Genomic DNA, 22,871 nt, shown 5'->3' on the forward strand with positions numbered 1-22,871 from the left:
AAGGTCTCATGAAGTGTTTGAGAGCAGAAATCTAATTCTACTAACCTTTAAGGTGAGGCTTAAATTCATTTAGTTTGAGGGAAAAACTGCTCAAAGAATGTAGTCCAAGAATACTGCTTTAAAATAAAATTAATTCAGGTCCAAGAGCACCACACACCCTGACTTATAAAAGGCTGCTGCAACTTGCAATCACCAGAAAAACTAACGATATAAAGGCCATGATGGGTGGCCAGTTTTCCTACTCAGTCAACACCTTGCTGGTGATAGATGTCAATGGATGTTATTGGAATCTGAATAAAAATCACATACTGGGGCGAGGTGACATGCCACTTTTCTCTATCAGGACTTCCCATGAGAGGACTTGTTCATCACAGATAAAAATATATTTCAGGGCAGCACTCTTATCCTGAGCTTCAGACCCTCTGGACTTTGTTAGGTTTGGATGCAAAGTTCTTCTCAAGTGCTCATCATCAGCTCTCCAGGTGGGACCTGTGATGGGTTTTGAAGGGGAGGGCCAGCTCTCTGTGTTGGGCCTAAGTCCTGATGTGTGACTAGCACACTGCATGTCTCAGTGCCATGCCAGACTGCCACATTGCTACAAAGAGATGATTCTTCCTCATGCGATCTTATCTGCTTTAATGCAAACTGTTCCTTGCACCTCTTAGAAACGGGGAGTTGAGCCGGGCGCGGTGACTCACGCTTGTAATCTCAGCACTTTGGGAGGCCGAGGCGGGCGGATCACCTGAGGTCAGGAGTTCGAGACCAGCCTGACCAACACGGAGAAACCCTGTCTCTACTAAAAATACAAAATTAGCTGGGCGTGATGATGCATGCCTGTAATCCCAGCTACTCGGGAAGCTGAGGCAGGAGAATCACTTGAACCCAGGGAGTGGAGGTTGCAGTGAGCCGAAATCACGCCATTGTGCCACTGCAGCCTGGGCAACATCCGTCTCAAAAAAAAAAGAAAAAGAAAAAAAAAAAGAAAACAAATGAGAAGTTGAGCCCATCTTCACGTGGGAAGGGGGCTGGGCTAACATCCATGTGTGTTGGGGTGCTGTGCTGCTGACAGGGGTTGACACAAGGTGGGCAGAGGTATGGGCATAGTGCTGTGGTGTTCCCTGTGAACAGTGTCTCAACAATGGCCCTACCACCTTTGCTTCTGGCTGGCCTGCGGCCACTTCCTCTGTTTCCAAGTCAGTAGTTTTATAATTGTTTCAGTTACAGGCTAGCATTAACAATAGCTGTGAAAGATTTCAATAGCTGTGAAAGATTTACGAAGTGTGCTGACACAGGCACCAGCAACCTTATGTTGACCAAGTGAGGACCCAAGAAGCGGCATAAGGAAACCTTGATTCGCTTTTGGGCTTGTTGCTGAGACCCTGTGAAGTCCTTTCTCAGCAGTATTTGCACCATCAGGCCTCTGAGGAGTGGATTCCGGAGCTTCTTGGGCCACAGCCCTTTAGGCTGGGTTCTGATGGGTTAGCAGTGACATCTTCTGGCCATCAGTGCTGGAGCACTGACACCTCAAATCAAGGCTCAATATAAATATCAGATAGAGGAGTGTGTGTTTTCTAAATCACTACAGTTCAAGCTATACATTAGCAAGTCTGTATGTTCTCTGCAGTGTGCGTGTGCACACACACACATACACACACAATGTGCTTGGTGTCTCACAGAAAATGTCTTTACCAGACTTTCAAAGCTACACATAAAATCTAAGTAGATATCCCTCTCATAGGTTTCTTAGCTTCCTTTCATCATGCAGGTATCATGATTAATTCTTTTTTTTTTCTTTTTAGAGACAAAGCCTTGCTCTGTCACTCAGGCTGGAGTGCAGTGGCGCAATCAAGTCTCACTGCAGCCTTGACCTCCTGGGCTCAAGTGATCCTCCCACCTCAGCCTCCCAAGTAGCTGGGACCACAGGTCCTTGCTACTATGTCCAGCTAATTTTTGTATTCTTTGTAGAGATGGGCTTTTGCCATGTTGCCGAGGCTGGTCTCAAACTCCTAGGCTCAAGCAATCCACCCACTTCGGCCTCCCAAAGTGCTACGATTACAGGCATGAGCCACCACACCTGGCAATGAATTCTCACAACCTGTTTGCATGTCTCTTTCTTTAATCCGACTGCCATTGCCTTGAGTGCCAGAACCATGTCCTGAGCAGTTCAGCAAATGTCTGTTGAATGAACGAGTGGATGATAAGGCAGCAAATAAGATGGGAAAAGATTGACATGGCTAGATATAATTTCCTGCAAGGGAACAAAAGAGTTTTTAAGATGCCACTGTCAGCTGGGCACAGTGGCCCACGCCTACAATCTCAGCACTTTGGGAGGCTGAGGCGGGAGGATCACGAGGTCAGGAGTTCAAGGCCAGCCTGGCCAGTATGGTGAAACCCTGTCTGTACTAAAATTACAAAAATTAGCTGGGCGTGGTGGTGCACGCCTGTAGTCCCAGCTACTCAGGAGGCTGAGACAGAAGAATCGCTTGAACCTGGGAGGTGGAGGTTGCAGTGAGCTGAGATCCCACCACTGCACTCCAGCCTGGGTGACAGAGCGAGACTCTGTCTCCAAAAAAAAAAAAAAAAAAAAAAGATGCCACCATCTACTTATTTCTATTTTTAAGTCCAGAAGACTTGAATTCACTTGTATCTTATGGCGATAGGGGAAGCCCAGTTTGGGAATATATACTAGCTGTTGCCAAATTCATTTCATCTTCAGTGCTCTGTGGTCAGAATATCTCTGGGGCAGGGGTCCCCAGCCCTACCGGTTTGTGGTCTGTTAGGAACTGGGCTGCACAGCAGGAGGCGCAATTAGGAACTGGGTTGCACAGCTGAGTTCCGCCTCCTGTCACATCAGCGGCAGCATTAGATTCTCATAGGAGTGTGGACTCTATCATGAACTGCACATGTGAAGGATCTAGGTTACGTGGTCCTTATGAGAATCTAATGCCTGATGATCTGAGGTGGAACAGCTTCATTCTGAGACCATCTTCCCAAGACCACCCCCTTGCTGATCCATGGAAAAAATGTCTTCCATGAAACCAGTCACTGGTGCCAAAAACGGGACTGCTGCTCTAGGGTGAGTGAGATGAGAAGCTGGGTCCTAAGGAGCACAGGAGCACCTCATTGACAAGGTTTCCCCAGAACAGCGCCACGGCACTGTAGCACTCAACCACTGATGCGTGATGGAATGAACCCATTTGATATAGAGAAATATCATGACATCAGGGAGCCAGGTCACTTCTGATACAAAATGAAAACAGCCCAACCCATCAGCTCGCGGGCAAGACAACAGATGGAACTTACATCTGCCTGGATGACAGCCATGGAGTGAAGCGCTTCCACCCAGCAGATGAAGTCTAATGTTGGGTGGGGAGATTGGATGTAAAAACATTTCCAGGAAGAAGTGTTCAAAATAGAAAAGGCTGGTGTGACATCAGCCTGCCTCAGTGCCGAGATGGGTGCGGAGGAGTCACTGAAGAAGCAAGCAATTTCTGGTGGCTGCCCTGCAGCGTTAGCCATCCACAGATCATCCAGGGCAGCTTCCCCCACTCCCACAACCTGCTGCAGTATGAGGCAGAGGCATACACAGGAGGAGGGCCACCGGACATGGGAGAGGCAGGAGCACTCAGATGCCTCCTTAGAGAAGGCCCCACCTGAGTGAGGCCAGCAGAGAACTCAGGTATCAAAGATTGGGAGATGGGGCCTCGTTACTCCTTCCCTAAACAGGATGCGATTACGCTCTACCTGTGGCATAAAGTGAAAGCACCTAGTGAAAACTGATTTGATAAAATAAGATTTAAAAATATGTAAAAGGTAAATCAGGTCGAAGGGGAAATTAACGGACTGTTTTGTTGAGGCCAGAAGGAAAGTAAATATGCAGAACGAGACACAGCAGGGTCCTGCACACTTGCTAAAAGAAGGCCCCTCACTTAAGTGCTGAGGTTCCCGAACACTGAGACAAAAAGGGAAACATGACTTTGAAAAGAGTCAGGGTCCCTAAAATAAAGAGCAGCTGTTCAGGAGCAACCCTGTCTTTTAAAACAATGGGGCCAAGAGTAATTTCTCTGGGGCATCCTCATCAAGAGGTTACTGAGTGGTATTGTAGCAAAGCAGTCCATGACATCCCGAAATAAATACCACAGGGACTTTCCCATGGCTGCTGCTTATAACAAAAAGCCCTTAATACAAGAGAATGGAGCTCAGGAAAAGTGATACTGTGGGGCCAAAACAGTGCCGTCCAGGTGCACAGCTCTCTAATATCTGCTGTGAGACACATTACAGATGATTTAGAACAGTGTTTTTGAAACTGTATTCCACAACACTCTAGTGATATGTTAATAGAAAGTCTGTAACAATAAAGCAGATGCCAGAGACATTCAGCTGCTAACATTAAGAAAGTAGGAGGAAGAACATTCAACACGTTGTCATGAGGAAAGTTATCATGCACAAGGACGCTGGACCCAGCCCTCAGGGCATCACTCGCCAGCCCCCTGCCCCTCCTCACCCCCAGCCATGCATGCTACTGGCCTCCATAACCCACCATTGGCATGTCTGCTATCCCATCAAGTATCGCAGCTCTACACTCTGTACCTTTTCTTATTCAGCATCTTTTATGCAATGTATCTCCTACATTAACCCTCAATCACATTTTTATCATTCCTTGCAGCAGAGAATTTGTCTGTGAGGCCATTTTTCATTGTCTGCTTCCATTCAAGCATGCATTATAGCTCATGGTGTTCTGTCATCTTATTGTTGTGTTGAAAATGTTCTGTGATCACATAAATTCAGGAACTGCTGATCCAGGGAAATGGCCGGGCTGCAACTGCTTCAGTGAAGCAGCGTTCCATGAGCCGCACCACCCGAGGGTTCAAAGTTCTGTTCTTGGGCAAGGTGCCGATTAGCACACATCTAGATATGTCCAAAATCCCCTACACAGACTCTAGGGTGAGCATTCTGTTACGAAAACCTGGGTACACACCAGGACTGTGCCCCAGAAGATGTCACCCACAGCTCCCCCTTCTCGTGGAAGGGTGTCAGCAGGGCCATTATCAGGTTAAAGGTTTGACTTACATTAAAGAAGGGGAGCCATATGTCTTTGTGATGGAAGGAGTTTCCCCAAGGGACATTCTTCATCTATAGAGAACTTCTAAATGAATTGCACTGGTCATATAATAATTACAACTACATGCCTGACATGGTGGCTCACGCCTTTAATCCTAGTACTTTGGGAGGTCGAGGCGGGTGGATCATCTGAGGTCAGAAGTTTGAGCAGCCTGGCCAACATGGTGAAACCTCATCTCTACTAAAAATACAAAAATTAGCCAGGCTTCGTGGCGGGCCCCTGTAATCCCAGCTACTTGGGAGGTGGAGGCAGGAGAATCGCTTGAACCTGGGAGATCAAGGTTGCAGTGAGCCGAGATAGTGCCACTGCACTCCAGCCTGGGTGACAAAGCTAGACTCCATCTCAAAAAATAATAATAATTACAACTACAAAACATTGATTTAGTGGTTACTGTGTACCAGACCTGTACTAAGCCATTTGATTGCCTTATTTCACTTAAGCACCTCCAATAAAATACTTTTTATAGCTGGGAGATTGAGAGCCACAAAGAGGTTAAGAAAAGTTTCTTCATAAGGTTAAGATTTGAGGCTAGGCACGGTGACTCATGCCTGTAATCCCAGCACTTTGGGAGGCAGAGGCGGGCAGATCACTTTGAACTTAGGAGTTCGAGACAAGCCTGAGCAACAGGGTGAAACCCCATCTCTACTAAAAATACAAAAATTAGCTGGGCATGGTGGCACATGCCTGTAATCCCAGCTACTTGGGAGGCTGAGGCTGGAGAATCGCTTGAACCCAGGAGGTGGAGGTTGCAGTGAGCCAAGATGGCACCACTGCACTCCAGCCTGGGCGACAGAGCGAGTCTCTGTCTCAGAAAAAAAAAAAAAAGAGTTGTGCTGGAACAGTATTTAAGTGAGAATCATTCCAAAGCAATTTGCAGCCTTCTGGTACTAGAATAATCTTGTGGACTTTAGGGTGGCTGGCGTTTAATTAACTGGGAGTTTGGGAGAGGTAAATAGACACGCTCAAGCGTTTTCCTTTTCTCTTTCAGCATGTGAAGATGGATATAGGCTTGAAAATGAAACCTGCATGAGGTAGGCTCCATGTTGATTTAGTCTAATTTTATTACAAATCTTATTTAGAAGTTATTTAGATAAATTGCCTCACTTATTTCTTTTGAGATTGGAAACTAATTATTGCCCTTTTTTCTTTCTTGGCTTGCAGTTGCCCATTTGGCCTTGGTGGTCTCAACTGTGGAAACCGTAAGTGTACAAAAGTGGACCATTATGCGTGGGCAGGGGCCTGGCCCTGTTGTTAGTGCACAGGTGTCAGTCTCCTCCCACTTCCCTCAGTTCACACCCGCTGTCTTCTTAGGTTCTGTGCCAATGGCCTGGGGGAAACAAAGAGAAAGGCCGGGCGTGGTGGCTCGCGCCTGTAATCCCAGCACTTTGGAAGACAGAGGCAGGAGGATCCCTTGAGGCCGGGAGTTAGAGACCATTCTGGCCAACATGGTGAAAGCCTGTCTCTAGTAAAAATACAAAAGTTAGCTGGGCGTGATGGCACAAGGCCTGTAATCCTAGCTACTAGGGAAGCTGAGGTGAGAGAATCGCTTGAACCTGGGAGGTGGAGGTTGCAGTGAGCCGAGATCACGCCACTGCACTTCAGCCTGGGCGACAGAGCAACACTTCGTTTTAAAAAAAAAAAAAAAACCAAAAACACCAACAAAAAAAACAAAGAGAAAGACTTGACTGGTGCTGTTCAGGGGCTCAAGGTCTGGGCAGGGAGAGAAACACTCAGTCCTAAATAGCCCTGCTGTGTGCTGAGTGTTACTGTGATAACCAGACATGGGGTGTGGGACGGGGAGGCAGGGACTATGCCCACAGAAGAATGAGAGGACACTCGACAGTACTTCTTGGAGGGAGTGGAATTAAAGGAACAGTTGGAAAGATTTAGACTGGCAGATATGGGGGGAGGACATCCCAGGCAGAGGGAACAACTTAGACAAAGGTCTTGAGGCAGCCATGGGCCCTTGGTGTTCTGGGGACAGTGTATAAGTGGGCGTGGCTGGAAGATAGGAAGATAGGAAGGCAGAAAGTAGAGGATTTGTGTTGGCAAAGTATATGGGGTCTGAACTGTTGGGGTTGGGCTCACCAGGCTGAGGAGTGTAGACTCTAATCAATAACTGTCAGGCAGCTGGCAAAATTCTTAGAGCAGGAAAGCAGTTTGATTAAAGAAAGCAATTTGGGCTGCATTGAGAACAGACTGGACAGAGGAGAATGTGGATACAGCTTAGAGATTTCCAGCATAGTCCCACCAGGCATGATAGAGACAAACTTAGGAGTCCTCTCTGTTCCAAGTGGAAGTAGAGGGTGGAATGCCAAGCAGCCAAGAGTGTTGTTGGGGACTGTGAGCAGGGCGTGTTTTGCACCTAATCCAGTTCTTAGAGAAAAGCAGTTGTGATTCATTTAAGATTGCTTGCACTGACATTTTCTTATATTCATACATTAGAAATTGAAATTATCTGCAAAATTAAATTTGGGGATATAGCATATCATAGGATGTAATAGAAATACTAACAATGAAGATTTTAGTTTAGGACAGCTTTGTCTGTCATCCTACAGACAAATGTGCCAGTGGACTATATTCTAAGTTTACTAGAAGGAAAGTAGACATGATTTTATTTAATGTGTGTAAAAAAGTCCCCAGTTTCTATTCCCCAATGGTATACCTTACATCTGATTTCTTCAGTGGTGTTTTCTTTGTTCGTAAAGGTTTTCTATTAGCAAGTTTCATTATTGACTTTCTTTGAGCATAACTAAAAAATAAAAATAATGAAATAAAATCAAACACATTCAATGCTGAATATAAAACTGACATAAAACTCTCTTGGTGCACCCAGCATGGCACTACTCTCAGGCCAGAGTCTAGAGACTTAGAATTACATATCCATTTAGGATTACTGATGACTTTGGTCATCTGATTTATCTTAACTGCAGACTAGCAAGAGGTTACAGAAGATAGCCTCAGAGAAAGACTAGGGAGGCAATTCTAGAAGCAATTATATTTATAGGTATATGAGTAGAGAGGGAGGAGTTCACAGAATTGATATTTGTTTTTTTGTGTTTTTGAGATGGAGTCTTGTTCTGTTGCCAGGCAGGAGTGCAGTGGCACAATCTCGGCTCACTGCAACCTCTGCCTCCTGGGTTCAAGTGATTTTCTTGCCTCAGTCTCCCAAGTAGCTGGGACAACAGGCGTGCACCACCACGCCCAACTAATTTTTGTATTTTTAGTAGAGACGGGGTTTACCATGTTGGCCAGGATGGTCCCGATCTCTTGACCTTGTAATCCGCTTGCCTCGGCCTCCCAAAGTGCTGGGATTACAGGCGTGAGCCACCGTGCCCGGCTGATGTTTGTTTTTTAGGAGCAACCTGCAGCCCTGAGTGGTGTAGTAAACAACGCTGTACTCTTTAGAAGTCCCAGAGGACACTGTGGGGCCATAGAACCATGTGAGCACGGCCCTTCACTCTGATGGACCCCAGTCATCACGCTCTAACTGGTGTTTCGTGCGCTCAGTTTAATAAGGCAAGGAAGTTATCATATTTTAGGCTTTTTTATTTAATAAACTAAAGAATAGTCAAAATTCTTTCTAGGTGTCAATGCTGAACAGGGTAGGCTTGAGTATTTTGGAGATTTGGCTCATGTAAAACAGTCTGGATGGCAGTACGTGTCCTTTTCTAAAGATCAATATTTAGGCAAGCCAGTTTCTCAGCTGGGCTCAGGGTGTTTGTGCTTTTGTGTTTAGGAGGATATCTGTGCCTTAAAGGGGCTGCCTGGTCTACAGAGTGGCGTGTGTTCACTTTTTCATGTGCATCTCATTTCTCACTTGAAACCAGAACAGAGCCACAGAGAGCTCATAAACTGATCGGTGAATGGAGTAGCCTGTGCACAAAAATAGATAAGAAAATCTATAAAGTTTTGATGTGGAAAAAGGAGGCTGACTAATCAGACAGAAATTTAGGATATTTGAGACTTGTTTCCCAAATGCTGGAATACTAGAACTACATGGTATATATATATACACGTGTGTGTGAGTGTGTGTGTGTGTGTGTGTGTGTGTACGCATATATAGTCTTTCAGAAGAGATGCTTCAAGGCTAAGAGTAGAGATTACATCACAAGCCTGCGGACCTGATCCTAAGATATTGTAAGTATTAGAAACAGAGGCTTAGACAATTTCATGCAGCAGGAGGCTCAAGGTGCAGCAGACCTGTATCACGTGTGCAGAAAACTCATCTGAATGCAATCCCACCTGATGGCAGAGAAAGAGAGAGCCAGTGAGACAGGTGAGAGGTGTGCAGGTGTGGTCACCCTGTTTTCCACGTGTGCCCACCCTGTTCTCCACGTGTGCCCCTCGGGTGAGCCAGGGAGCAGGAGGTAAGAGATATGACCTGCTCAGTCCTCTTGGGGCCTCTCATCCCTGACAGGCCTCTCATAGAATGAGCTAGTACTTTAAACCTGCTTTGGTCAGGCAGCTCCCTGGTTTTTATTTTTTATTTTTAGAGATGAAGTCTCTCTCTGTTGCCCAGGCTGGAGTGAAGTGGCCTGATCATGGCTCACTGTAGCCTCAACCTCTCAGGCTCAAGCAATCTTCCCACATTGGTCTCCCAAAGTGTTAGGATTACAGGCATGAGCTACCACACCTGACTCCTAAATAAGTTTTGTTAGAAAATGCTTCATGTTTCTCAGTGAATGGAAGAGTGATCCATCGAGGGAGCATGAGTCGATAAAGGGTTGCAGGAAAGGGGTGTGAGCTGCAGGGCATTATTCTAAGTGGCACTGGTAATTTTTTTCTCGGAGATTATTAAGTACTACATGTTTTGGGATGCTGTTTCCCTATGTCATTGACTATTCTGTAAGTTCTTACGTCAGGAAAAAGTCAAGCCCTCTCCATTATTTTTGTGGGTTCTGGAAGTAGCCAAGATTTCTCTCTGGTTCCTCAGACTTCCTTTTCCTTCCCATTTGTCCAAGTCATTGTCACTTTGTCCAGCAGAGGGCAGAGGCCTGTCTGGATGGTTTGCTCCTGGCCACCTTTTAGAACCGGCAGCCTATCATTAGTGTGGTAACTATTGTTATTCTGTGATGGCATGTAAATATCACTTTATCATTTTGATATCTCTATTAGTTTCAGTGTTGCAAGGCAGTTAATATTATAGTGGTTGATAATAAGTAGCGCTTGCCACCTGCCTCTTTCTCTGAGGTCTGGGCCCAGACCTGGGTGTTGGTTAAGGAGTTGGGAATTCATCCCTCTCTATGGTAATAGCATATTGGGAGTCTGTGACTCATCACTCAACATTTTGTGCCAAATAGCAGGGCTCTGACTGCCCACCATTATTACTCCCATTATTGCCACCCAAGACAGCAGGGGCCTTCCTGGGGCTGTGACTCAGGCTGGATTTTTCGTAGGCAAGAAATGCTTCTTCTCTATGTAGGCTTCTTAGGGCACATGCTCTACCCAAGCCCAGTGAGGCTGGGGAGGCTGGCTTTTTCCAGCCAAGCACACATCATCCAACTCCAGTAGATTTTGGCATTAGGCATAACCTATGTCCTACCCCTCAAAAGTTTCTGTTCACTTTCTACTTGTGCCCAGATTTCAGTCCTTGCTCCTTACAGAGAAACTGGAAAGGGCAAGGCACAGTGGCTCATGCCTGTAATCCCAGCACTTTGGGAGGCCGAGGCAGGAGAGTCACTTGAGGTCAGGAGTTCGAGACCAGACTGGCCAACATGGTGAAACCTCGTCTCTACTAAAAATACAAAAATTAGCTGGGCGTGGTGGCACATGCCTGTAATCCCAGCTACTCGGGACGCTGAGGCAGGAGAATCGCTTGAACCTGGGAGGCAGAGGCTGCAGTGAGCCAAGATCGCACCACTGCACTCCAGCCTGGGCCATAGAGCGAGACTCTGTCTCAAAAAATAAAATGAATAAATATCTGGAAAGGGCAGGACAAGCCTTTCTCTCAAGTCTTCACCCCCTGCTGGAGCAGGGCCCCCACTCCTGGGCAGCACAGGCCTGCACCTTTCTTATCACTGCTCTCCTTTTAATTTTCTAGACACGTAAAATATCTCTCTGTTTATATCCCAGATTCCACCAATTCCAACAGCAAATATACCATTTGCCAGATGGCCCCAGAATTCTTTTAGGAATGTGTCATCAGATGTGTCTCTCTCTCCCCTTGCCTCCACCCTTTTCTCAGGGCGTGCACATTTCCTCTGTTGCTGGAAGTTTACGTTGGTTCCTCCTCACAGTTTCATAATTGCTCTCATGACACTTTAGGTTGTTTAGCCTTTTTTCTATTTTTAAAATAAATTCCTTTTTAAAAAAATAACAATATAGCACATGCCCATTAATTTCCCCTATTTTAACCCAAATTAATAGAAAATAGAAGTTAAGGGAAGAGGAGAGTAAAGTAAACAATCTCACCACCCGTTAAACACTATGTTCACCGCGTTTCCTTACTACTAAGTGTGGGGCATAGGCCAGCAGGATCCATGTCACCTTGGAGCTTGTGGGAAATGAGCAGCTTCGGGCTCTCCACTCCAGACCCACTGAATCCGAATCTGAATTTTCACCAGGCCCATAAATTTAGTTAATATGCAGATTCGTATGCATATTAAAGTTTGAGAAACACTGGTATTATATATTTTTCCAGAGATATATATGTGTATGTCTTTTTAACAGAAATTGGATCTCACTGAACATACTGTTCTGTAACCTGCTTTTAAACCTAGTAAACTGTGGAATGTTTTCACTTACATAATTTTATGTTACTTTTGATAGTCCTGTGGAATTCTGCTCTATGGACATACTGTAATTTGCTTAACCATTCCCCTCTTACTGCCTTTCAAAAGTCTCTTTTTAAAATATTCCTGTCATCTAAGCCATTTTTCTGTTTTTTGTTTGTTTGTTTGTTTTTGTTTTGTTTTTTGTTTTTTTTTTTTTTTGAGACAGTTTCACTCTTGTTGCCCAGGCTGGAGTGCAATGGCGCGATCTCGGCTCACTATAACCTCCGCCTCTGGGGTTCAAGGGATTCTACCTCAGCCTCCTGAGTAGCTGGAATTACAGGCCCCCCCCCCCACCACACCTGGATAACTTTTTGTATTTATAGTAGAGGCAGGGTTTCATCATGTTGGCCAGGCTGGTATCGAACTCCTGAACTCAGGTGATCCACCTGCCTCAGCCTCCCAAAGCGCTGGGATTACAGGTGTGAGCCACCATGCCTGGCCCCATTTTCCTGTTTTATGGTTATTGTCATTTTGTGATCATAGAGCTCACATAATTCTCCTAGATTACTTTTTTCTGGTCACAGATATTTTTTTCCATCCCTCTTTCATATTTGCCACATGTCTCTTTTGTAGGTCATCCTTTCATTCAAAGCGTCTGCACCTCTTCAGAGGAGACCCCTTCCTCACAGCCTCCCAGCATAGCCAGCAGGGAATGAGAGTCTGCCTTCCCCACTGACAGCCCTCTTCCCGTGAAGCCAGACATTCCGCTTAAATATCATTCTGCACTGTCTTCCCAGCCCAACCCATGGTCCGATGGCAGGTGTAGAAGGTGTCTTTCAGTTGTGTTCACCCAGTTGTTGCCTTGGGTTATAAAAGACTTAGACCGATGGAAATTCTGTGTGTTGGTGGGAGTCACTCAGAGCAAACATCTGGGAAGACAGCACTAAACTGCTTAGGAGGAAGGAGGGAGAATCTATTAATATTACCCAGAAGGCAGCTGGAAGTCTCATTTAGCTAAAAGCAGTCATTTTTCTCGGTCTTGACTGGCCTCCCTTCACTTCAAATGGGGTAAGGCAGGGATTGGGGAGAGGGAACTGCTGTTCTGTACCCAGCCCTTCTGCTAGCGAGGACTATTTGGTGAGGTGGAAGGGATAGAGTTGTATAAAACATCAGGAGAAAGTGACAGAATCATGTGGGGCACTGTCACAGTGGAGAGTGGTGGGCACTGGGTATGTTCACACCCTGGCTGTAGACTTGCAAAAGGTGAATTTCAGAAGGTGCAGGGGAAAATGAGAGTGCTGTGAACAGAGATGGAAGAGGAATGGAAAGATTTTAAAGGCAAAATTCATCTGAGTGCAGTGGCTCACACCTGTAATCCCAGCACTTTAGGAGGCCGAGGCAGGAGGATTGCTTGAGCCCAGAAATTTGAGACCAACCTGGACAACATAGCAAGACCTCATCTCTGAAAAAAAAAAAAAAATCAGCCAGGCATGGTGGCATGCCCTTAGTGTCCCAGCTACTTGGGAAACTGAGGTGAGAGGATCACTTGAGCTGGGGTGTCGAAGTTGCAGTGAGCTGTGATCATGCCACTACACTGCAGCCTGGGTGACAGAGCAAGACCGTCTCAAAAAAAGATTAAAAAATAAAAGGCAAAATTCTAACCATAAATCACGAGTGAGCTTAGTGAGGAAAAATATGGAGAGAACTGAATGCATTGTAAGATGAAAACTAATGTGGCTACCTAGAAAATTCTGTAATGTATTCAAGAATCTTAAAGGAAGGTTGGCTAAGGTTCTCCTGGAGTAAGTAAGCCTAGCTAGCCTAAGCAACAAAGAGAGTTTATTGGAAGAATCCTGGCATCAGGAGTGGAAGGAACCAAGGAAGTGGAGGAAGGAAGCTCAGCAGCTGGGGGTAGCGAGGGGCTTCCTGTGAGAGCACATGTTGCCATGACTGCATCCTCATGTCTCGTCTCCGCTCTTTGCCGTGTATCTGTATGCAGGCTCTCCTTCCCAGATAACATGATGGAAAATAGGGTCACCAAACAGCTCTTGGTCGGGGGTGGGGAGGTCTCTAGCTCAGCAATTGTGAAAGTGATGGCCCTCTTTTCCCAAATTCCTGGGAAGTAACTAATTGATCCACTTTGGATGGTGGGTTTATTCCAGGACCAGTGAGCTGTGTCCAGGTGATGGTGTTACATGTCCGAGTGTGCCCATCCCCGGCTGCAGATGGAAGGAGGTGCACAGTTCTCAGAAGGGGGGTGGCTAAGCAGATAGTCCAGTAGATCCCATCCAAATAAGCATATAAACATAGACACATATGACTCTGGGGAAAGGCTAAGGCCCAGAATGTGCTGTTGGTTTGATGAAAGATGCTAACAGTGATGACAACAATGTCAAGCTGTGAAGAGTAAGGGAAACATGGAGCCATTGCTTGAGAAAGACTGAAATGTCAACAAATGCCCAGAAGAAAGTAGGACTAAAAATTCCAAGCTCTTCATTCCAGAAAATCTTTTCACACTAAAAAGGATAGGACAGACAAGCCTAAGATGACATTCACTGCCTCTGTCTCACCTAAATATTCAGAGCACCTCTGAAGATAGGAAACGCTTCAGTTGGCACTTATTCAAATCTGTGCACTTCTACATCATCATAAATCTAAAATCAGTACTTAACCCCAAAAGATCAGTTGTAGAATGATTTTAAGAAGATCTGTGGAGGATATTACAAGGTTACAGTGACATGGCTGCCAAAGAACTTCAAATGTACTCTTTAAAAAATATGTATATGACTGGGCGTGGTGGCTCACGCCTGTAATCCCAGCACTTTGGGAGGCCGAGGCGGGTGGATCATGAGGTCGGGAGTTCAAGACCAGCCTGGCCAATATGCTGAAACCCCGTGTCTACTAAAAATACAAAAATTAGTCAGGCATGATGGCGCGCACTTGTAGTCCCAGCTACTCAGGAGGCCGAGGCAGAAGAATCGCTTGAACCCAGGAGGCAGAGGTTGCAGTGAGCCGAGATCGTGCCACTGCACTCCAGCCTAGGCAACTCCATCTCAAAAAAAAAACAAAAAAAATGTATGTGTATATATACACAATGTCAAGATTTCAGGGAGGGGTGTGTGTGTGTGTGTATGTGCATATGTAAATATGTAAATAAAATTTGGGAAATACAGAGAAGCACAAGGAAGAAAGCAAATTATCCACCATTACCCGAGGCAGTGCTAACTTGTGCAAACATTTTGGTGAGTTCCTCCCAGGGTCTTTCTCTCTGCTTGTGTGCTGGGTGGTCTCCTGGCTTTCAGCCCAGTGCTCTTTCCTCTCCTGTGTAATCTAAACCAGTGCTACTCATGGTCTGGTCTATTGGCTGGCAGCAGCATCATCCCATAGAAGCCTCTAGAAGTGAGGTTCTGAGCCCCTGCCCAGTACAACTGAACCAAATCTCTTGGAGCAGGGACCAGGAATCTGGGTTTTAACAAGGCTTGTGGGTGACTGAGATGCAGACGGGAGTTTGAGAAGCCCTCGTCTGTGCCAGTGCTACGCAACTTGTGGTCTGCCGTGTGAACTGTTACTGGACCATGGCAAGATAACACAGAAGCTGAGAGTGAGCACTTAGAAATGTTTATATTAACTTGACATAACTGTGACATCCAAGCATGGGAGCCTTGGAAAAGAGTTTTATTGTATTTTACAAATATATCAGTCCACAGTCAACTCCTTTAAAAAAAAAAAAAAAAGAGGAGAAAGTGAAATTTATGATAGTTGGTGCCTGTGGGGACAGATGAGGGGAGGAGCACATGGGACTTTATTTTCTTTATTTAAAAAGAATATCCAGGTTGGGCGCAGTGGCTCACAACTGTAATCCCAGCACTTTGGGAGGCCAGGGTGAGAGGACCACTTGAGGCCAGGAGTTCAAGACCAGCCTGGACAACATAGTGATACCCTGTCCCTACAAAAACCAAAAATTAGCTGTGCCCATGGTCCCAGCTGCTTGGCAGGCTGAGGCAGAAGGATTGCTTGAGCCCAGGAGTTGAAGGCTGCAGTGAACTGTGATTGTGCCACTGCACTCCAGTGTGGGCAACATAGTGAGACCTGTCTCAAAAAAAAAAAAAAAAAAAGGATATCCAGAAGCACAAGCAAGTAAGCAAAAACTGGTCCTCAGGCAAGGCACTGTGGCTCACACCTGTAATCCCAGCACCGTGGGAGGCCGAGGTGAGCGGATCACTGGAGGCCAAGAGTTTGAGACCAGCCTGGCCAACATAGCGAAACCCCGTCTCTACTAAAAATACCAAAAAATTAGCTGGGCGTGGTGGCACGTGCTGGTAATCACAGCTACTCAGGAGGTTGAGGCATGAGAATCGCTTGAACCTGGGAGCAAGAGGTTGCAGTGAGCCGAGATCACACCATTGCACTCCAGCCTGGACAATGAAGCCAGACTCTGTAAAAATGAAAAAAACCAAAAACTGGTCCTTGACCACAGATAGTTTGAGAAGCATGGTCTACACCATCTGTGTTTCTTTTTAGACAAAACTGCTTGTTTCCAACAGGAAGCTGCTACAGCTGCAGCCACTTGCAAGGGTCACTTCTAAAATGGATGCTTACTTGTTTTGTTGGAAGTGAGAAAATTTAACTTGGTGTGGAAGGATAAGCAGGAGCCAGACTCTGGTCTTTAGGAAAAAAGGGAGCCACGGAGGGTTTTTTAAAGCAGGGAAATGGCAAGATCAGATTTGCTTTCTATAATAGTGAGTGGACAAGACTGGGCACAGGTGGATGCGTTGGGAAGCAGCTGCAGTTGTCCAGACAAGGGATGATGGTAGCTCAGAGCCATATTGGGGGAGATGAAGAAAAGTGGATAAATTCAAGAGGTTTGTTTTCTGTCTTCACTTTTGTTAAAAAAGAAACTTTCAAATACATGTGTTGCGGGGTAAGGAAGAGAATGTGTTTATTCTGTGGCTTGGCTTTGTTTCCTGTGTATCTTAATACTGATGGCTTTTGTATCCTAATACTGATGGTTTTACATAATAGTCAGGTTTCTGTGCTATTTATTTAAATAAAAGAATAGGAAAATTGTTGCATGGCTTGTATTTGCTCATAGTCTTCCTGTTGCCTGTCTTCATTCTCAACCAGCACCTAGTGCCCTAGAAGCTTGGTGAGGAGGGGAGGAGGGTGTCAGCCCTGTACCTCATCCTTGTTTACATCCTTGTTTAGTAGAGACGGGGTTTCACCGTGTTAGCCAGGATGCTCTCAATCTCCTGACCTCGTGATCTGCCTGCCTCGGCCTCCCAAAGTGCTGGGATTACAAGCTCCAATCTTAATTTACTATCGAGAATCTGGCTACTGGTGTTTCATCCTGGATCCTACAACTAGAGAACACAATTTTCTTATATTTCCACAATCAAAAAATCAATCGGAATATTTAATAAAATTTATTGAAGATATGATTTTACCAGAAACACATAGATATAAAAGCAGTTAATTAAAGCTTTTAATATTGCTTTCTACATATGATATGTACTTGCTTAAATCACTGCTAATTTCTGGTAATTAAATTTGATGTGTATTTATTGAGGAGCTACTCAGTCCCTAGCATGGTTGACGCAGTGATTCCCAGACTCTGGACTTAACTGATCAGTAATGTTCCTTATAAAATTGGGGAGTCTAACCTAGGGTTGCCTCCTTTTTATTTTATCAAGTAAAAATCTAGAACTGAATCAAGAATTTTTAGGCCAGGCATGGTGGCTCAAGTCTGTAATCCCAGCACTTTGGGAGGCCGAGGCGGGTAGATCACTTGAAGTTAGGAGTTCGAGATCAGCCTGGCCAACATTGTGAAACCTCGTCTCTACTAAAAACACAAAAAAATTAGCAAAGCATGGTGGCACGTGTCTGTAATCCCAGCTACTCAGGAGGCTGAGGCAGAAGAATCGCTTGAACCCAGGAGACGGAGGTTCAGTGAGCCGGGATCGCACCGTTGCACTCCAGACTGGGCAACAAGAGCAAGACTCCGTCTCGGAAAAAAAAAGAAAAAAAAAGAATTTTTACATCTACTATCACCATTAACTCAAAAAATTAAACAACACCAAAGGGTGGGAAGTGGCCAAGAAAAGATTCTGCATTATCTCCATTACTTTTTTATTTATTTTTATTTTTTTGAGACAGAGTCTCACCGTGTCACCCAGGCTGGAGTTCAGTGGTTTGATCTTGGCTCACTGCAACCTTGGTCTCCTGGGCTCATCCATTACTTTAATAAAAATCAGATTTACTGAGGCATAATTTACATATGATAAAAGGCATCCATCTTAAGTGAGAGAGAAAAGTAGAAAGGACAAAAATCTTAGATTATAGAACAGTTATCAAAAAGGAACAAATTAAGTTTTTAAAAAACTCATAACTCACATTTATATTTCTCTTTCTACCGTGGGTTGGTGAAAATGTCATCAGGGGCTGGTGCACAGGTACAAGTTAGGAGCCACCACCATCCTAGGAGTGACTTAGAAAAGGGAGCTTTTCAGCCAGGTACGGTGGCTCATGCCTGTAATCCCAGAACTTTGGGAGGCCGAGGCGGGTGGATCACAACGTCAGGAGATTGAGACCATCCTGGCTAACACGGTGAAACCCTATCTCTATTAAAAATACAAAAAATTAGCTGGGCACGGTGGCACGTGCCTGTAGTCCCAGCTACTTGGGAGGCTGAGGCAGGAGAATCGCTTGAACCCGGGAGGCAGAGGTTGCAGTGAGCCAAGATTGTACCACTGCACTCCAGCCTGGGCGACAGGGCGAGACTCTGTCTCAGAAAAAAAAAAAAAAGAAAAAACTTTTCTTAATATGGAGAGCCTTGGAGATAGCCATTGAGGATCCCTTGCCAGAGAGTAGGAAGTTGTAGGCAAAGGCACCCCTCAAGGCAGGGTGGTGACCGTAGAGTCAGGGGAGACCATTCTTGAGAACTCACTGATTCCTTCATTACCTCCAGCCAATACACTTTTTTGTTTGTTTTACGTTTAGCCTATCAGCTTATCACTGTGGTGATTGCAGCCGCGGGAGGTGGGCTCCTGCTCATCCTAGGCATCGCACTGATTGTTACCTGTTGCAGGTAAGTGATGAGAGTTCAGACTCCAATCCTGTTCCTTTGCCTGTGCTATACAAGGGTCAGTTTGTATTCTTTTACCGGATACTTGAGATGGTTCACAATATTAAACCATAATGTGTGACTAACCCATTTTTAAAAAAGGAGAAAGGGAATTCATCGTAGTTGGTGCCTGTGAGGAAAAAGAAGGGGAGTAAATGGAACTTCATTTTCTTTATTAGAAAAGAATATCCGAAAACACAAGCAGGAAATGAAAAAAGAAATAAATTGGGCTTCATCAGAGTTAAAAACTTTTGTACTCCCAAGGACACTATCAAGAAAGTGAAAAGGCAACCCATGCTTGCAAATATGGGTTGCATGAGAAAACACTTGCAAATTCTGTGTCTAATAAGGGACTTGTATCTAGAATATAGAAGGAACTCTTACAACTCAACAACCTAATTTTAAAACTGGACAAAAAGCTTGAATAGACATTCCTTCAAAGAGGAGATACAGATGGCCGGTAAGCACATTGTCTTAGTCCGTTTTGTGTTGCTGTAAAGGAATTCCTGAGGCTGGGTGCATTAGTCCATTTCCACACTGCTGAGAAAGACATACCCAAGGCTGAGCAATCTGCACAATAAAGAGGTTTAATGGACTTACAGTTCCACATGGCTGGGGAAGCCTCACAATCATGGTGGAAGGCAAAGAGGAGCAAGACATGTCTTACGTGAATGGCAGCAGACAAACAGAGAGCTTGTGCAGGGAAACTCCCCCTTATAGAACCATCAGATCTCATGAGACTCATTTACTATCATGAGAACAGCATGGGAAAGACCCACCCCTATGATTCAACCATCTCCCACCAGGTCCTTCCCACAACATGTGGGAATTCAAGATGAGATTTGGATGGGGACATAGCCAAACCATATCAGTGGGTAATTTCTAAAGAAAAAGGTTTATTTGGCTCACAATTCTGATGGCTGCAAAGTTTGAGATTGGGCATCTGTATCTGGTGAGGGCCTCAGGCTGCTTCCACTCCTGGAGGAAGATGAAGGGAGCCACCTGATGAGAAAGAAAGCAAGAGGTGGGGGACTAGGGGAGAGGTATCAGGCTCTTTTGAACAACCAGCTCTCCCAGGAAAGGTATTAGTCTTTTCATGAGAGATCTGCCCTCATGGCCTAAACACCTCCCTGTAGGCCCCATCCCCTAGCACCTCCACACTGGGGATTAAATTTCAGCATGAGACTGGGTGGGGATAAACTATATCCCGATCATAGCACACACGAAAAGATAGTCAACATCATTAGTCACCTAGGAAATGCAAATCGAAACCACCATGAGACACCACTTCACACCCACTAAGATGGCTATTAAAAAAAAAAAATAGAAAATAGCCGCTGGGCACAGTGGCTCAGCCTGTAATTCCAGCACTTTGGGAGTTCGAGGTGAGTGGATCACTTCAGATCAGAAGTTCAAGACCAGCCTGGCCAACATGGTGAAACCCTGTCTCCACCAAAAATATAAAAAAATTAGCCAGGTGTGGTGGTGCATGCCTGTAATCCCAGCTACTCGGGAGGCTAAGGCAGGAGAATTGCTTGAACCCGGGAGGCAAAGGTGCAGTGAGCTGAGATCATGCCACTGCACTCCAGCCTGGGTGACAGAGCCAGACTCCGTCTCAAACAAAACAAAACAAAACAAAAAAACACCTAGAAAATAACAAGCATTGGTGAGGATGTGGAAAAATTAGAACCCCCCATACACTGCTGGTGGGAATGTAAAATGGTGCAGCCACTTTGAAAAAGTCTGAAAGTTAAAGACAGAGTTACCAATGGACGCAGCACTTCCATTCTTAGGTATATTAAGAGAAGTGAAAAGGTATACTCACACAAAAACTTCACATGAATGTTCACAGCAACATTATTTACAATAGCCAAAAGGCGAAAACTCTACCAATGTTCGTCAATGGATAAACAAAATATGATATATTTCTACAATGGAATATGATTCCAGCATAAAATGAATGAAGTACTGATACATACTATAACATGGGTGAACCCTGAAAATATGCTAAGTGAAACAAGCCAGTCCCAAAAGACCACCTATTGTATGATTCTATTTATATGACTTATCTGAAATAGGCAAATCTAATAGAGTTGGAAAGTAGATTAATGGTTGTCTAGGGCCAGGGTGGTGGGGAAAAGGGGAGAACTGGAAGATGGTGGCTAAGGGGTATGGGGTTTCTTCTTGGGGTGATGAAACTGTTCTAAAATTGTGATGATGGTTGCGCAAGTCTGAATATGCCAGAAACCATTAAATGAGTGAATTGTATGATATGTGAACTGTTTCTCAGTAAAGCTATGTACAGAGAGGGAAGCAGACAAAGAAAGAAAGATGAAATATTTTTGCAGTAGAGAAGTTGTAGCAGCAATCGGATGCTTTGGGCTTCCTGGAAGCCACTGAGATTGGGTTTCTATTGGAAAAGGAAGGGAAAGAAGGAAATTGATTCCCCCTCTCTGTGATGATCTATTCAGATAAGGGAAAATTATGACCTCTGACTTAGATGATAATAATGGCAGGAATTATCTAGATGTAACAGATGGGGGGAACCTCCCAAAATAGCTAGTTATCTTTTCTACCGTTGACATAAAGGACATTTTAAGATATTCTCCATCTCCAAAAAGGCAGCAGAGAGCAATGTGCCCTAACTGCCCAACTAGGAATGCAGGCCTTATGGTATAGCCTTTGCCTATCATTTTCCAAATTGCCATCAAATCATCAAAGATAAACCATATGAGTGGAAATAAACTTCAGGGGATGAGACTAGGAATGGTTACCTAGAGGGACATAACCTGAGCGCTCAAGGGACAGAAGCTTCATATTCATATTTGCTATGTGTTCTGTACTGTGTGGTGTACCCATTTGGGGAAGGAGCCTGTGTCTGCTGGCTCCTGAGAAGAGAAGGTAGTTGTGCATGAGTATGTCATTGTCTGAGCCCAGGTATCCCACCCACCAGGAAGCAACACAGTGGCAGGTCTGTTCCCAACTTCTACAAAGAGCCAGCGCCTAAGCCACATGCTCGACATTTGGTTTTATGACCCTGAGTCACTTTTTGCCTTCCCTAGAAAACTTATTTGTAGTTTAAGTGAGGTAGAAAGAAAAAGACTTCAGATCATCCTATCTGTGACAAATATAATTTAAAATTTCTGATCCTGGGCCGGTTAGATAGGTGAAGAACACAGATTCCAACAATTCGCAGTCAGTGAAATCTCACGAGTAGCATTTCTGTAACCTGCTGAAATGAGAATTTGTACAGGTGTATAAATAGGTGGGCTTTTTCATAAACCATTCTGTTTTTATGACTTGTGAAATATTTGCTTTTTGTAGTAGAAAGAGCACTGCCTGGGGAGTTGAAGGCCTGAATTCTAGTTCCAAACCTTCTAGTAGCAAAAGGTGACCCAGAAGACAAGTCAGGTCTCTTTACTGAGCTGGAGCTGCCCCATCCTATCCCCAGAGCTCCTGATTCAGTCAATCTGGGGGAGACCCAGACTCTTCCCATGTAAATTCTGATGCTTGGGCAGCTCGGGATCCACTGGACTAGAATGAGTCTAAGGGCCCCTCTGGCTCCAGCATTCTGTGAATTTATGACCCTTGTTTTCCTGGCCACCCCCAAGACACAGTGATCTCTGTCCTGTAGAAGAGTCTAAATCTGCCCTAATGCCACTGTTTTTCTCCCCCACTCCCTGATAATCTGGCCCTTTGGGGTTGGAAGACTTTTTGTATCTTTTTTTGCACCTAACTGCATATTTACTTGTTGTAGGAAAATACCAAATAACAACAATAATAATACTACTCAGTGGGCAGCTACAAATAAATATAATGATAGCTTTCAGTTAAATTTACATTATAAAATCATAGTTGGTGCTTTCACAGATATCACTTCTTTATAGAATTGAGCTTTACAAATATTTCTGTA

The 22,871-nt window shown here is 44.8% G+C and overlaps 1 protein-coding gene across 3 annotated transcripts in view; it reads left to right on the forward strand.

Annotated features, from left to right (window-relative positions):
* HEG1 (heart development protein with EGF like domains 1) overlaps positions 1-22,871 on the forward strand; it is a 90,332-nt gene that overhangs the window by 59,268 nt on the left and 8,193 nt on the right. For all 3 annotated transcript variants that reach the window (XM_032149948.2, XM_058437405.1, XM_058437404.1), the window contains 3 exons: positions 6,111-6,153; positions 6,284-6,321; positions 18,835-18,922. In XM_032149948.2, coding sequence (XP_032005839.1) covers positions 6,111-6,153; positions 6,284-6,321; positions 18,835-18,922 — 169 coding nt within the window. The remainder of the gene's footprint in view (positions 1-6,110; positions 6,154-6,283; positions 6,322-18,834; positions 18,923-22,871) is intronic.

This window comes from Hylobates moloch, unplaced genomic scaffold (genome assembly GCF_009828535.3).
Source record: "Hylobates moloch isolate HMO894 unplaced genomic scaffold, HMol_V3 SCAFFOLD_4, whole genome shotgun sequence".
NCBI lineage: Eukaryota > Metazoa > Chordata > Mammalia > Primates > Hylobatidae > Hylobates > Hylobates moloch.